At 41.4% G+C, this 13,398-nt stretch overlaps 2 protein-coding genes across 2 annotated transcripts in view; both read left to right on the top strand.

Annotated features, from left to right (window-relative positions):
- The window catches only part of LOC114158861 (uncharacterized), a 70,503-nt gene that overhangs the window by 13,893 nt on the left and 43,212 nt on the right, over positions 1-13,398 (top strand). The window lies entirely within an intron of this gene.
- On the top strand, positions 4,968-12,906 carry LOC114158544 (adhesion G protein-coupled receptor F5-like). The gene is made up of 13 exons (XM_028040152.1): positions 4,968-5,126; positions 5,207-5,265; positions 5,357-5,502; positions 5,573-5,785; positions 7,018-7,227; positions 7,312-7,449; positions 7,534-7,712; positions 9,369-9,533; positions 9,631-11,034; positions 11,140-11,181; positions 11,561-11,620; positions 11,798-11,864; positions 11,947-12,906. Exons 1-13 carry the CDS (start codon positions 5,034-5,036, stop codon positions 12,024-12,026), a joined length of 2,856 nt encoding a protein of 951 aa, XP_027895953.1. The 5' UTR covers positions 4,968-5,033; the 3' UTR covers positions 12,027-12,906.

Here is a 13,398-nt window from a genome sequence, read left to right as displayed (position 1 = left end):
TGTTATTGATGGGAGGCCTTGTTCTACTGGAGCTAACTGAGAGTGAGAGCAAAACCATTTTCCTCAGGAATGTCAGAGAATGGATTTGTGTCAAGCACTTACTCCTTTTCTGTCTTCATCTTTACAGACTTTACTGCATTGTCCAATCACCACAACAACTCCACAACCAACAAGTAAGACTGAAAGCATGGTTCATGTTGATCAGTCACTCAACAGTACATAGTTGAAAGGGTTACATTGATATTCATCCTTTTTGTTCTTTATTTCATCTTTCATTTGTGCCTTTACAGATCCACCAGTCAGCTTTAAGAAGACCTTTGTTAAAAACAAAAGAATTAAGATTAGAGCAGTTGTTTCTTTTAAATTAGAAACACTGTTTTATAATGATTGCTGTATTGTCCCTAGCTAGAACAAGATATCTTGAGTCACCTTCATGTCATTCATACATCCAGTCAAGCTATCTTGGTAAACTCTTCACATTATTAAATTAGCTGTGTGGTTAGTTCAAATACTTTTTTCTCCATTAGGTTCAACATCCAGTGCCACAAACGGAACAACACATGTGACAAGTACATAAGGAATTATCCAAGTCACTTGCTCTGCATCTCCCAGTGAAATGTAGGCTGCAGATGTAGGAGATTTTGTTAGTTAAGATAAAGCAGCTAAAAAAGTAAACTATATCTCCATATGATGGGAGTGTGGACCTAAATATTTTCAACAGAATAGAGATCATTTTATGTGATTCAAAGGATAACACAGAATTTAAAAATCTGAGGCACATTATTCTACTTTTTTTTTAAAAAAAAAATCTCATTCTATGTCATTATCCTGCCATCATGTTGCAACTCTGACATTTCAGAGACAAATGGTCACAAGAACAACCCAATAAGACATTTCTGATTTAAATGTAGTCATTAAACAAAGATCATGGCGACAGTTGTGAATTCTCAGAAAATACACCAGAGAATTTAAGAGGAGAAAAAATCTTTGGAATTTAGAATTTATTTTCAATGTAACATAAAGGTATTGATGAATGACTGCTCATCTACTTTTAGCATTTCCTTGTATTTGTCTGTTTTATGCAATCAGTGGACTTCAGTTCAACAAATGATGCATCAAACTTGTCTAAGCTGTTAATTTTTCAGGTGCAACTGTGACCATCCAGACCACAAACCCTGCCCCCACAACTACCACCTCTGCCCCCACAACTACCACCGCTGCCCCCACAACTACCACCACTCCCCCCACAACTACCACTGCTGCCCCCACAACTACTACGGCTTCCCCCACAACTACCACCGCTGCCCCCCACAACTACCACCGCTGCCCCCACAACTACTACGGCTGCCCCCACAACTACCACCGCTGCCCCCACGACTACCACCGCTGCCCCAACGACTACCACCGCTGCTCCCACGACTACTACCGCTGCCCCAATGACTACTACCACCGCTGCCCCCCACGACTATGACCGCTGCCCCCACGACTACTACCGCTGCCCCAATGACGACTACCACTGCTGCCCCCACGACTACTACCGCTGCCCCAATGACGACTACCACCGCTGCCCCCACAACTACCACCGCTGCCCCCACAACTACTACCGCCGCCCCCCACAACTACCACCGCTGCTCCCACGACTACTACCGCTGCCCCAATGACTACTACCACCGCTACCCCCACGACTACTACCGCTGCCCCCCACGACTACTACCACTGCCCCAATGACGACTACCACCGCTGCCCCCACGACTACCACCGCTGCCCCCACGACTACCACCGCTGCCCCCACGACTACAACCGCTGCCCCCACGACTACCACCGCTCCCCCCACGACTACCACCGCTGCCCCCACAACTACCACCGCTGCCCCCACAACTACTACCGCTGCCCCCACAACTACCACCGCTGCTCCCACGACTACTACCGCTGCCCCAATGACTACTACCACCGCTACCCCCACGACTACTACCGCTGCCCCCACGACTACTACCACTGCCCCAATGACGACTACCACCGCTGCCCCCACGACTACCACCGCTGCCCCCACGACTACAACCGCTGCCCCCACGACTACCACCGCTCCCCCCACGACTACCACCGCTGCCCCCACGACTACAACCGCTGCCCCCACGACTACCACCGCTGCCCCAACGACTACCACCGCTGTCCCCACGACTACCACCGCTCCCACCACGACTACCACCGCTGCCCCAACGACTACCACCGCTGCCCCAACGACTACCACCGCTGCCCCAACGACTACCACCGCTGTTCCCACGACTACCACCGCTGCCCCCATGACTACCCCTACGACTACCACCGCTGCCCCCACGACTACCACCGCTGCCCCAACGACTACCACCGCTGCCTCCATGGCTACCACCCCTGCCCCCACGACTACCACCGTTGCCCCCACGACTACCACCGCTGCACCCTCGACTACCACCCATGCCCCCACGACTACCACCGCTGCCCCCATGACTAATACCACCGCTGCCCCCACGACTAATACCACTGCTGCCCCCACAACTACCACGCTGCCCCCACAACTACCTCCACTGCCCCCACAACTAATACCACCACTGCCCCCACAACTACCCCCCGCTGCCCCCACAACTAATACCACTGCAGTCCCCACAACTAATACCACCGCTGCCCCCACAACTACCCTGACAACTAATACCACTGCTGTCCCCACAACTACCACTGCTGCCCCCACAACTACCAATTGCTCCCCCCACTACTACAATTGCTGCCCCCACAACTAATACCACTGCTGCCCCCACAACTAATACCACTGCTGTCCCCACAACTAATACTACCGCTGCCCCCACAACTACCACCGCTGCCCCCACAACTAATACCACCGCTGCCCCCACCACTACCACCGCTGCCCCCACAACTAATACCACCGCTGCTCCCACAACTAATACCACCGCTGCCCCCGCAACTACCACCGCTGCCCCCCACAACTACCACCGCTGCCCCCACAACTAATACCACCGCTGCCCCCACATCTACCACCACTGCCCCCACAACTAATACCACCGCTGCCCCCCACCACTACCACCGCTGCCCCCACAACTAATGCCACCGCTGCCCCCACAACTACCACCGCTGCCCCCAGAACTAATACCACCGCTGCCCCCACCACTACCACCGCTGCCCCCACAACTAATACCACCGCTGCCCCCACAACTACCACCGCTGCCCCCACTACTACCACCGCTCCCCCCATAACTAATACCACCGCTGCCCCCACCACCACCGCTGCCCCCACAACTAATACCACCGCTGCCCCCACAACCACTACCACCGCTGCCCCCACAACTAATACCACCGCTGCCCCCACAACTACCACCGCTGCCCCCACAACTACCACCGCTCCCCCCATAACCATCACCGCTCCCCCCACAACTACCACCGTTGCCCCCCATAACTACCACTGCTGCCCCCACAACTACCACCGCTACCCCAACAACTACCACCGCTGCCCCCACAACTACCACAGCTACCCCAACAACTACCACCGCTACCCCAACAACTACCACCGCTGCCCCCACAACTACCACCGCTACCCCAACAACTACCACCGCTGCCCCCACAACTACCACCGCTACCCCCACAACTACCACCGCTACCCCCCACAACTACAATCTCTCCCCCGACGACTACCACCGCTGCCTCCACAACTACTACCCCCACAACTACTACCACTGCTGCAGGTAATGATAAATTTAAAAATTACTTTTAAACATATCATGAAGGCTATCATTTAGATTATTCATGCTGTGCCATTAGTGTGAATTGAGATTTTTACAATTTAAATTTACTACTGTATATTCTTTTGAATATATTTTGTACGACAGGTGTCGAAAGTTCAATCTGGAGGCAATTTGCAGCCCTTGGAATGATTCTTGTGATGATGTAATGTTACAAATGTGTTCAAACACGCAGATAGTTGTATCCAGATGGAGACTTTTTTCCCCATTTATCAAAAAATTTAATCTTCTCACAAAAACGTTAGAAATAGCACAAAGTTTCGATCTTTTAATAACTACGTTTTCTGCTTTTTCTTTCATTTCATGGTTGATTGGACCACAACTGTCCATTGACTTAAGCTCTGAAGCAGACTTTGGTGCACTCAAATCTGCTTTTAATTATATTCTTAAACTTTTAAATAAAGAGTGACATATCATATTTTTACTACTAAGGATTGACCATGTCTTTTTCAGTAATAATAAATTAGTAACGATATTGCTGTTCTTTCAATATTGGAAACATGTGGAACCCTTTTGAAGCTTTTGTTCAACAATAATTTACACAGTCCTTTACTACAAAAATCAGACCATCTTCATTATTTAATTAAAATATTTCAGACTTGGTTTATTAAGTAGAAACAAATTCTCAAAACTTTTTGTGATTTTTTTTTTTTTTAAAGTTAAATTTTTGGCCTGTGAGCACTCTTGAGCTGATTTTGGCCCATTTTACTAAACGTTTTACACTTGTGGAGTAGAAGCAGGAATGTGTTTGCTTGTTTAAAGCTTGACACACACATTGTTATTTGTGAAATTAAGCCATACTTGTTTTGTCACACAGTGCAATGTCAAAATCATAAAATTTTTAGGTGTATGCATACACTGCAAGAACAGAGAAATTCTAACTTGCTTTGTCAGACGTCATCATTGGTTTTGAGGAAACTGAACTTGTCCACAGACCAGCTATTACTGCTTACAGTCTGATAGTTTCTAGTGAGTTTTTCATGATGATCATAGATTTTCTGTATGACGGCCACCAGGCACTGTCTGGTTTCATAAGGAGCTCAGTAGGCAAGATGCTATCTCAATTTGTTTTGTACACTGTCAAATCTACGAACTTGTATATGTATATTTTTTCACCTAATGAGGGTGTTTGATGCTTGGAGAGTGAATACTGTCTATTTATAGAATCTGTGTTTCACGTGTAATATTTGTTTTGAGAAACCCTGAAAGTAAAATTATCCATCTTATTTCAAACAAACAGCAATAGACATGTCGGTTGAATTGAAGATGGATTTTATAGAGCAGTACAACAATCCAGACAGTCCTGAATCCAAAACCCTTTCAAGAAGTATCACTGTATTGGTAAGTATTTTATATTTCAGTAACAGGTTTTAGGTGTCCTTTAATGTTGATATAATTAATCAGATTTTTTTCTTGTGCAGCTTGAGCAGCAGTATCGCAAACTGGATGGCTTCTTTAGTGTTTCTGTGACAAAATTCAGGTATATATGTTTCTTCATTAAAAGTAAATGTTAAGTCAGTAGTCTTAATGTGTGTTTCAATACAATGTTATTGGTTTCCTTTTCCCTGGAGGAAAGGAAGTGTTGTTACAGATTTTACTGTCAAGGTCAAATCTGGATCACTTGATGCGACTGCACTGAATTCAGTCAATTCAAATCTCCCGGCAGCATTGATATCAATTGCTCCTGTTATTGGCTCAGTGACTGCAAAGTACTACAGTAAGTCTAAAATACCTAGAAATATATTCAAGAAAAGGAAAAAAGTAACTGACCTGATTTTCTCTTAAAGGTTCAACTCAACTTGGGTCAGATGTAAATAAGTTCATTTATACTGGTAAAACCATGACACTGACATGTGACCCTACCGAGGCCAAAATGGGAAACACTAAGAATCCTGTATGGAAATTTAACAATGTTGTAATCGGGTCACATCGGCACAAACCGTTTATTTCTGGAAGTCAGTTCAAGCTGGCAGTGGAAAAGGTTATTCTTGGTGATGCTGGTAAGTTAAAAACAAATTTACAAAGTTAAAAATAATTACTAAAATGTGAAATTTAAATATTACAGTGTATCCTTTATTCAAGTATGCGTCTTGAGAGCTCAATTCTTTACGTCAGTTTTCATCGCAATGACAGAAAACCAACCCATGTTCCAGTTTGGTCAGTAGAATATTTAGAGCAGTTGTCCATTTAAAGCTCTTTATTTGTTATACAGAATCTAAATGGAGCACTATTTTCCACTCAGTCCACAAAGGTCAAAATGCAACCAAAGGTCATGTTTTAATGCCCAATCCAGCTGACAGTTGTTTTTCCCATCCAGAAAAATTCCAAAAAATGACTGGATCCAAATATCACACAGAACAAGGAAGGTTTCCAGTTATTTTGTAACAGATGAAAGTGAATAATTTCAAAACATGAGAAGATTACCTGTGCTTGTCTTGTGTTGTAAAACTTCTTAATTAAGCTGTGTAGAGGAGAGAGACTCATTTCTGAGTCAGTCAGTCCAGAAGGTTGTCGAGTTTTCTGAAGAGAGAAGAGAATTGGGGAGGCAAGCACCAAATCCTATTCTGACATCCAAGCAAACTAGTAGCATGAACAGAATCTAAACCAAATACTGGGCCAGGAAGCAATAATCACCACATTGTCCAATAAAGAATTGGAACAATCCAAAAACAGGTGAAACTAGGGTAAGACAACTTGGTTAGAAGTCCAGCACAAGCACTTCAAACACTCTGTAACCGATCTATAGGTTTTTGTAAAACCGATGAAAAGTGAATTACAGGAGACCAGATGTTAAGAAATGAATAACAATTTGGTGCTCCAAGGAATTATTAGATAAAAAAAGTAACAATATTTATGCAAACAACAGAAAACAGATGGCAGGTCAGAACTCGACTCATTTAGATTAGATTTTAAGAACAAAGGACCCTTGTCTAAAGACTACAATATACATATTTTAGTAAGGAAATGTTACTTTTACAGTCAAGCCACATTCACCCAGCCTCTTACTAATATGTTCACAACCAAACACAGATGTGCCCAAAAGCACATCGTGTGGCAGGTAATCAAACCCACAACCTTCCAGTTGCAAGCAAACCACTCTCCTTTGAGTTATAGTTACACCGTATAATCAAAACGAGTTAGTTATTAGCATCAACATGATCAAGTATTCATGCAATTCTTCTGCTTGGACTTCATTAAATCAATAAACACTCTGATGAATTTTTAACTACAGGAAATTATGAATGCTCAGTGCAAGGAGACAATATTACTTTCATCCAAGACAGAAATGTGGGAACAAATGAGATCAGATCAGCTCCTAATGTGCGAGTCCAGCAAACAATGTTGGCGAAATGCCAGGAGGGACAAAAAGAACCAGTCGTCTGCTGTGTGCAGTCCCCTTATACTGTCAGGTGGTATGATGGTTCAACGCTTTTAACTTCAGGTAAGTATGAAACAAATGTGCTGTATATTGCTCAGCTGATCAGTGTAGCTCAGAGTTCTTCATAAACATTTTAAATGTCCACAGTTGCCGGTGCAGATACAGGCTGCATCAAGTATGAATATCCAATGCAAAGCTGCAGTGTACAAACAAAACTATTCACATGTAAAGTTGCTGAAGACGAGACTTATAGCGCAACAACAACCCTGACGATTTTTACAGATCGTAAGTGTAGCATTTGAAACATGAAATATTTTGTTCTCTTTTAGTTTTGTTTTCATTGATTGTATATATTTTTGCACCTTTAAGCTATTGTATGTGACAATGATGTGTATGGGTCTGGACGAACCGGTGACAAAGCAACCGCAATGTGCCCTGTTGGCTTGGAGGGGCACAAGAGTGCAGTGTGTCAGGCATCAGGAGAATGGAAACTTGTGGAGGACTCCTGCATTGTAACCAAGATCAATGAATTACTTATTAATTCAGTGGTAGGTAGCTTTATACTATAGTATTTTCATGAATTACAGTATGGTTGATGTTATGATGCAGACCTGCAACAATTTATAGATTTGCCTATAAATTGTTTTGTTGCTTCCTACTGAAATCAGCACCATATATGATTAACAACTTAGTAACCCTCATTTGAAGTGTTGAAAAGGACCAATATATTCCTCTCGGTGTCTTCTTAACATCTTAATTGTGTGCCATTTGTTCCGTCTCAGCAACTCTAGTTGTCACATTCCATCACAGGGTTTTAAGAGAACTGTTGAAGGTGTAGTTAGAAACAAAAATCAAAGAGATCAGAGAAAGCAAAGTGGAGCCCCTGCGTATTTGTCATACAGCAAATCTAAAATATTTAAAAGGTATGGCAGTTTGGAAAGCTGGAATATCTAGACACAATGCTGCTTGACAGGCTATGTTTGCATTAATGTTCCATGATACAAACCTTCTAGAATTGTTTTATTGGAAAAATGGTGCCTTAACACCGAACACATTACACACGTCAGATGCTTCAAGTTCAATGTGTGTGCACTTTAAATGCAGACGATGGAGCGTTCACACCAAACACGTTTCACATGTCTACGTTACATTCAAATTCTATGTAGTTAAGATCCTAAACCCACGCAAATACCTGGGATCCTCTGTACCAGAAAAATTAGGATGTTCAGTAGAGTTAGTTAACTTGATCGAGATCATTTCTATCAAGGTGCTCCACAGAAAATAGATTTCTTTTTTTCAAGCAGCCACCTAGAGATCCTCTAGAACCTGCCAAATTTCATTCATCATGAGCATAAGAACTATTATGTTGTGTTCACACCAAATGTGTTTTGCACATCTGATTTACATTCATAGTCTATGTGGAGGTACATCAAAAGCCCATGGAGGCATGTTTGAAGCGCTTGGAGTGTTTAACGTGTCAGGCTGTCCGACAAATAGGCCGGCAACAGAAAACAAGAGCGATTTTGACGCATCTAACGTGCTTACTTATGGAATTTGAATGTAAGGAAGACGTGTGAAATGCGTTTGGTGTGAACGCGCCATTGTCTGCATTTAAAGTGCACACATGTCAAACTTGTAGCATCGGACATGTGAATGCGTTTAGTGTTAACGCACCATTATTCCGGTAGAATAACAATTCTATAAGGTTTGTATCATGGAAGATTAATGAAACAAAAACATTAGACAATGAAAACAGTTTGTGGAGTTACAGCAGCTAGGAAGGAGAAACCATTTATAACTGATGGAAAAATATCACAGACTACGGCCCAACCTAGATCCTTTTGGACTTGCCCCAACAGCTAGTGTTTTCACAGCACATCCGTCTTTCTAGTCACTGTTTCTTCAAGACCTGGCACAATTCGGTGTGTTTCAAAATGTTGTTAGTGCCATAAGGTAGATATTGCACATTTGCTTGATAAACGGCTTTATTTCACAAATGCTTAATGCCTCTTTTGTGGCTATGGAAGAAATTACTACTTCTCTGTTGTCGACCTCTTTGCAGTTATCAATCAAATCCAAAAACAACCTACACCTAAAAAAAACTTAAAATTCAGAACTTTACTCCTCTACTCCTACTTCTTTCCTTTGTTTGTTGACTTTGTCCAATTTTTGATATCTTCCTTTTGCACATTTCATTGTCTTAGGATCTGAAGGAAGAAGAGATTCAGGTATTTTCAACAAATCTAAGTAAGGTTGTCACAGAAGAGGAGGGGGGAATTTCAAAATCTTCGGCAACAATATCAGCTATTGTTAACATATTAAATGTAATCGCAGAGGTTTCAAAAGTGGTTACTAAAGACGTTATGAAGGTATGTGGAGCGATCTATATTTTTAACCTCTTCATAAATAGGTACAAATAAGTTTTTGTACATTTTACACTCCCAATATTTTATTTCTCATCCACAGAATGTGCTAGCTACTGTCGATGTCCTCATTAGTGATGATGCAAAAGACTCCTGGAACTTTCTGAACTCAAATGAAACCCAAAATTCTAGCTCAGCACTTCTTGGTTCAATGGAGACAATCTCTAACAAACTGGATGGAAATTTTACTTTAAGTTCTCGACGTATCCAGATGGGCAGGTCCAAATTCAGCAATTCTTTCAGTGATGCCTTGACCTCCAATGTCTCCATAAACCTTCAAAATACAGGCCTTAGTGACGTCTTTATTACCACGATTGTATTCTCCACCCTCCACAACATTATGCCGTCACGGAATTCTTCGTTTAACCTTACTGCGTCCGACACCACCAGCAATGAAACTAAACCTGACAATGCCATCAATGCTGCTGTCCTGCTTGTAAAATTAAATGAAAACATTCGGAACGTCACTCTGAGCTATCAAAAGTTCAATACCACTCTGGAACTGAATCCTCAGTGCGTCTTCTGGAACTTTAGCCTCTTAGATAATCTTGGTGCCTGGGATGACCAGGGCTGTAGGTTTGTTTCTGATATAAACGATACTGTAACCTGCACCTGCAACCATCTCACATCGTTCTCAATTCTTATGTCAACTGCCATCCCTGAAGAACTACGATTATTACTGGATATAATGACATATATCGGCGTTGGAATATCAATGATCAGCTTAATTATTTGTCTCATCATTGAAGGAATTGTATGGCGACCCCTTACCAAAAACAGCACTGCCTTTATGCGCCATGTTGCCATTGTTAACACAGCCCTGTCCTTGCTGATTGCTGACATCTGTTTCATCATTGGAGCCGCTATTTCAAAGAACCCTGCAGAAAACCCAGGCGAGGACTACAAAGTTCCAGTTGGACCGTGCAGTGCAGCGACCTTTTTCATGCACTTTTTCTATCTCGCCATGTTCTTTTGGATGCTTGTTTCAAGCCTGCTGCTCTTGTACCGGTCAGTCTTGGTCTTCTCCCAAATGTCCAAATGGACCATGTTCGCCATTGGCTTGACTGTGGGATACGTTTGCCCTCTGATCATAGCTGTTACTACAGTTGCTGCCACTGCACCTGGGGGTGGATATGTAAGGGAAGATCTAGCTTGTTGGCTAAACTGGACAAAGACCAAAGCCCTCCTGGCCTTAGTGATCCCTGCCTTGGCCATAGTTGTGTTCAATATTTTGGTCATTCTGGTGGTTTTGTACAAGATGCTCAGAAGACGAAGCACTGGAAACCAAGCCCAGGCAGATGAGAAAAATGCCCTGCTAGTCATTCTAAGATGTGTGGCTGTACTGACTCCGCTATTCGGACTCACCTGGTGTTTGGGAATTGGAACCATGGTGGACCCAACAAATGGAGGGATCCATGTTGCTTTTGCTTTCTTCAACTCATTGCAGGTACTTGATCCAGAAAATTAACGCAATCTGTTGCTGGCATTTCAGTATTTATTTTTTTCATTTTTCTTGTACTCTGTTGATGAAGTAATTTTTGGTCTTCCTCAGGGTTTCTTCATTTTAGTGTTTGGGACGTTATTCGATGCCAAGGTAGGTTGAATACTTAAAATTTTGTAGTAATTATTTTCTTTGCTTATTTTGAACTATTGATCTGCATGTGCTAGTACTTTCTCAAAATGAAGGGGCAGACAGGTTTTCACACTAATAGTTGTAACAAAGACTATGTGATAAAGAAAAATCTGCATTCAACTGATGAATAAGGCTGATGTCTGGTTTGGTTTCACATCCGAACTAAGGGACTAGTAAATACATGTTGCTCAAATTTCTACAAAATCTAAGTCACCACAGAAAAGGATATTAGCTTAGCTTAACAAAATATCAAAATTAGTTATGTTGTATGCTGGACAGTTCACACACCCCTCCCCCCAAACCTATTAGTTTTTTCTTTAACAAATATATTTATTTTCAGATCCGCTCTCTTGTTTTGCGACAAGTGCCTGCATTAAGCTCTACTTCTAATCGCACAAGGGTAAGTTCTAATTTGAAAACTAAAGCTCACCAAACTGTAAAAAAAAAAAAAAAATCTATAATTTGATCAGCTTTACATTTTGGATTACTGATATGTCAAAGAGCCTACAATAGACCTGTGATTTCATTAAATATACACAAAACAAACTATTAATGTCACACCTATTTCCTACTGTAGAGCACTAGTGCAGGAACTTCCTCCAGTAGAGCAGAAAACATCATAAACCGAATTTTTCGGAGAAGGGGTAAGTTGTTTTCATGTTCACTACGATCATTTTTGAATTTGAGTTCACTATCATGATTGACATGTTGTTGTTTGTCTTCCAGGGGTGTACCATGTTTCACAAGTTCCAAACACAAGCAGCAACACTGACTCCTCACAGTCATACAGCAGTCTGCAGATTTAAGCACTAAATTCCTCTTTTTTGTTGTTAATTTATTTGTAAATGCTGCTTTTTAAAGATAAAAAAATGGTTATGATGCTATAAATAGTCCAGCATCATAACCATTGCACAAAGTTCCATCCACAAACTTATGAAGGAAGCTGAAATAGTATTTTAACACAGTGGCACATCTCTTGTGCACTTTACTGCTGTTTCTGTCTTGATATTGTGAAGCCTACACCTTCACAGTCAGAATGTATGGGAGTTTTTACAGTGCAATGTAGAGAGCTGAAAAGAATAAAATAATAATTTCCACAACCCTGAACTCTTCCACTAATGTTACACAAGATCATTTCATAGATGATTGAAAGAAAAGTTATGTAAAATATGACAACGTAAAAACAGTCATATTAGGAATTACATTTAAAATTAAAGCAAAGATATAATGGTGCCGCTTTAGAAAATGGAGTTAAAAAGAAGTATTTTTTAAAAATGTTGAAGGCTAATTCAAAAGCTGAGTGAAATGTTAATCTCTACAGAAATTCACGTAAAATATGGATACTGGTTTGATTCCCATTCAAAGATGTGGACATTAGATGAGTTGAAGATGACTTGGGTAATAATTAAGAACATTTTATCAGAACAGCTGCAGATCCCAGAAGGTTGAAAATAAAACAATGAGAGTTAATGAACTGAAGACTTAATGAACAACAAAACTTGTTCCCTTTTATCCCACACAGTGGAATCTGCTGGGCAGTTGTATCAAACGCTTGGCTCAGTGGTTGCAGTAAATAAAGTTACTTTTCTTGTTTTCAGTTGGATCAGGGCATTTTCCTCAACCTCTTTTTTTTATTATTTTATGAAAACTATATAGCGCCTTTTTCTGCCATGTTTAAAGGTATAACTAACTTGCAGAGGAACTTTTCTCATAATATGTTAACATGTCCTAATGAAAATTTGCTGTAGTTGCATCTGCTTAATATTATTCTGTGTTTTTTGTGGAATTATAAATTAAACACTTTGTGATACAACACAAAGGTCATTATAATGTGTTTATTTCAGTGTTTTCTGTCATGTCACACAGAAATGCTTCTTTAAAGCTGATATTTCTGTTAGAACTAACAACCCATTTATTAAGGCACAACTGTCAAAAGCATACTATAAATTAGGCTCGTCATTTTAATAAGTACTAAAATAACTATTAAATTATGACAGTGTGAAAGTCATTTTGTTGTAATTTAAAATATATCTCAAGAGTGAGGGAAAACTGTCCTAACTGAGGTTTAAAAGTTATTTGCTAATCATTTTTATGCCAAATTCAAAACTGTGTATTTCCCCTGTTAACCTTATGTTTTAATTACCTGTGTTGGCAAAAATTGCTCAATTGTTTTGCTGC

This window comes from Xiphophorus couchianus, chromosome 15 (genome assembly GCF_001444195.1).
Source record: "Xiphophorus couchianus chromosome 15, X_couchianus-1.0, whole genome shotgun sequence".
Taxonomy (NCBI): domain Eukaryota; kingdom Metazoa; phylum Chordata; class Actinopteri; order Cyprinodontiformes; family Poeciliidae; genus Xiphophorus; species Xiphophorus couchianus.
This window is presented reverse-complemented; position numbering and strand designations above follow the sequence as displayed.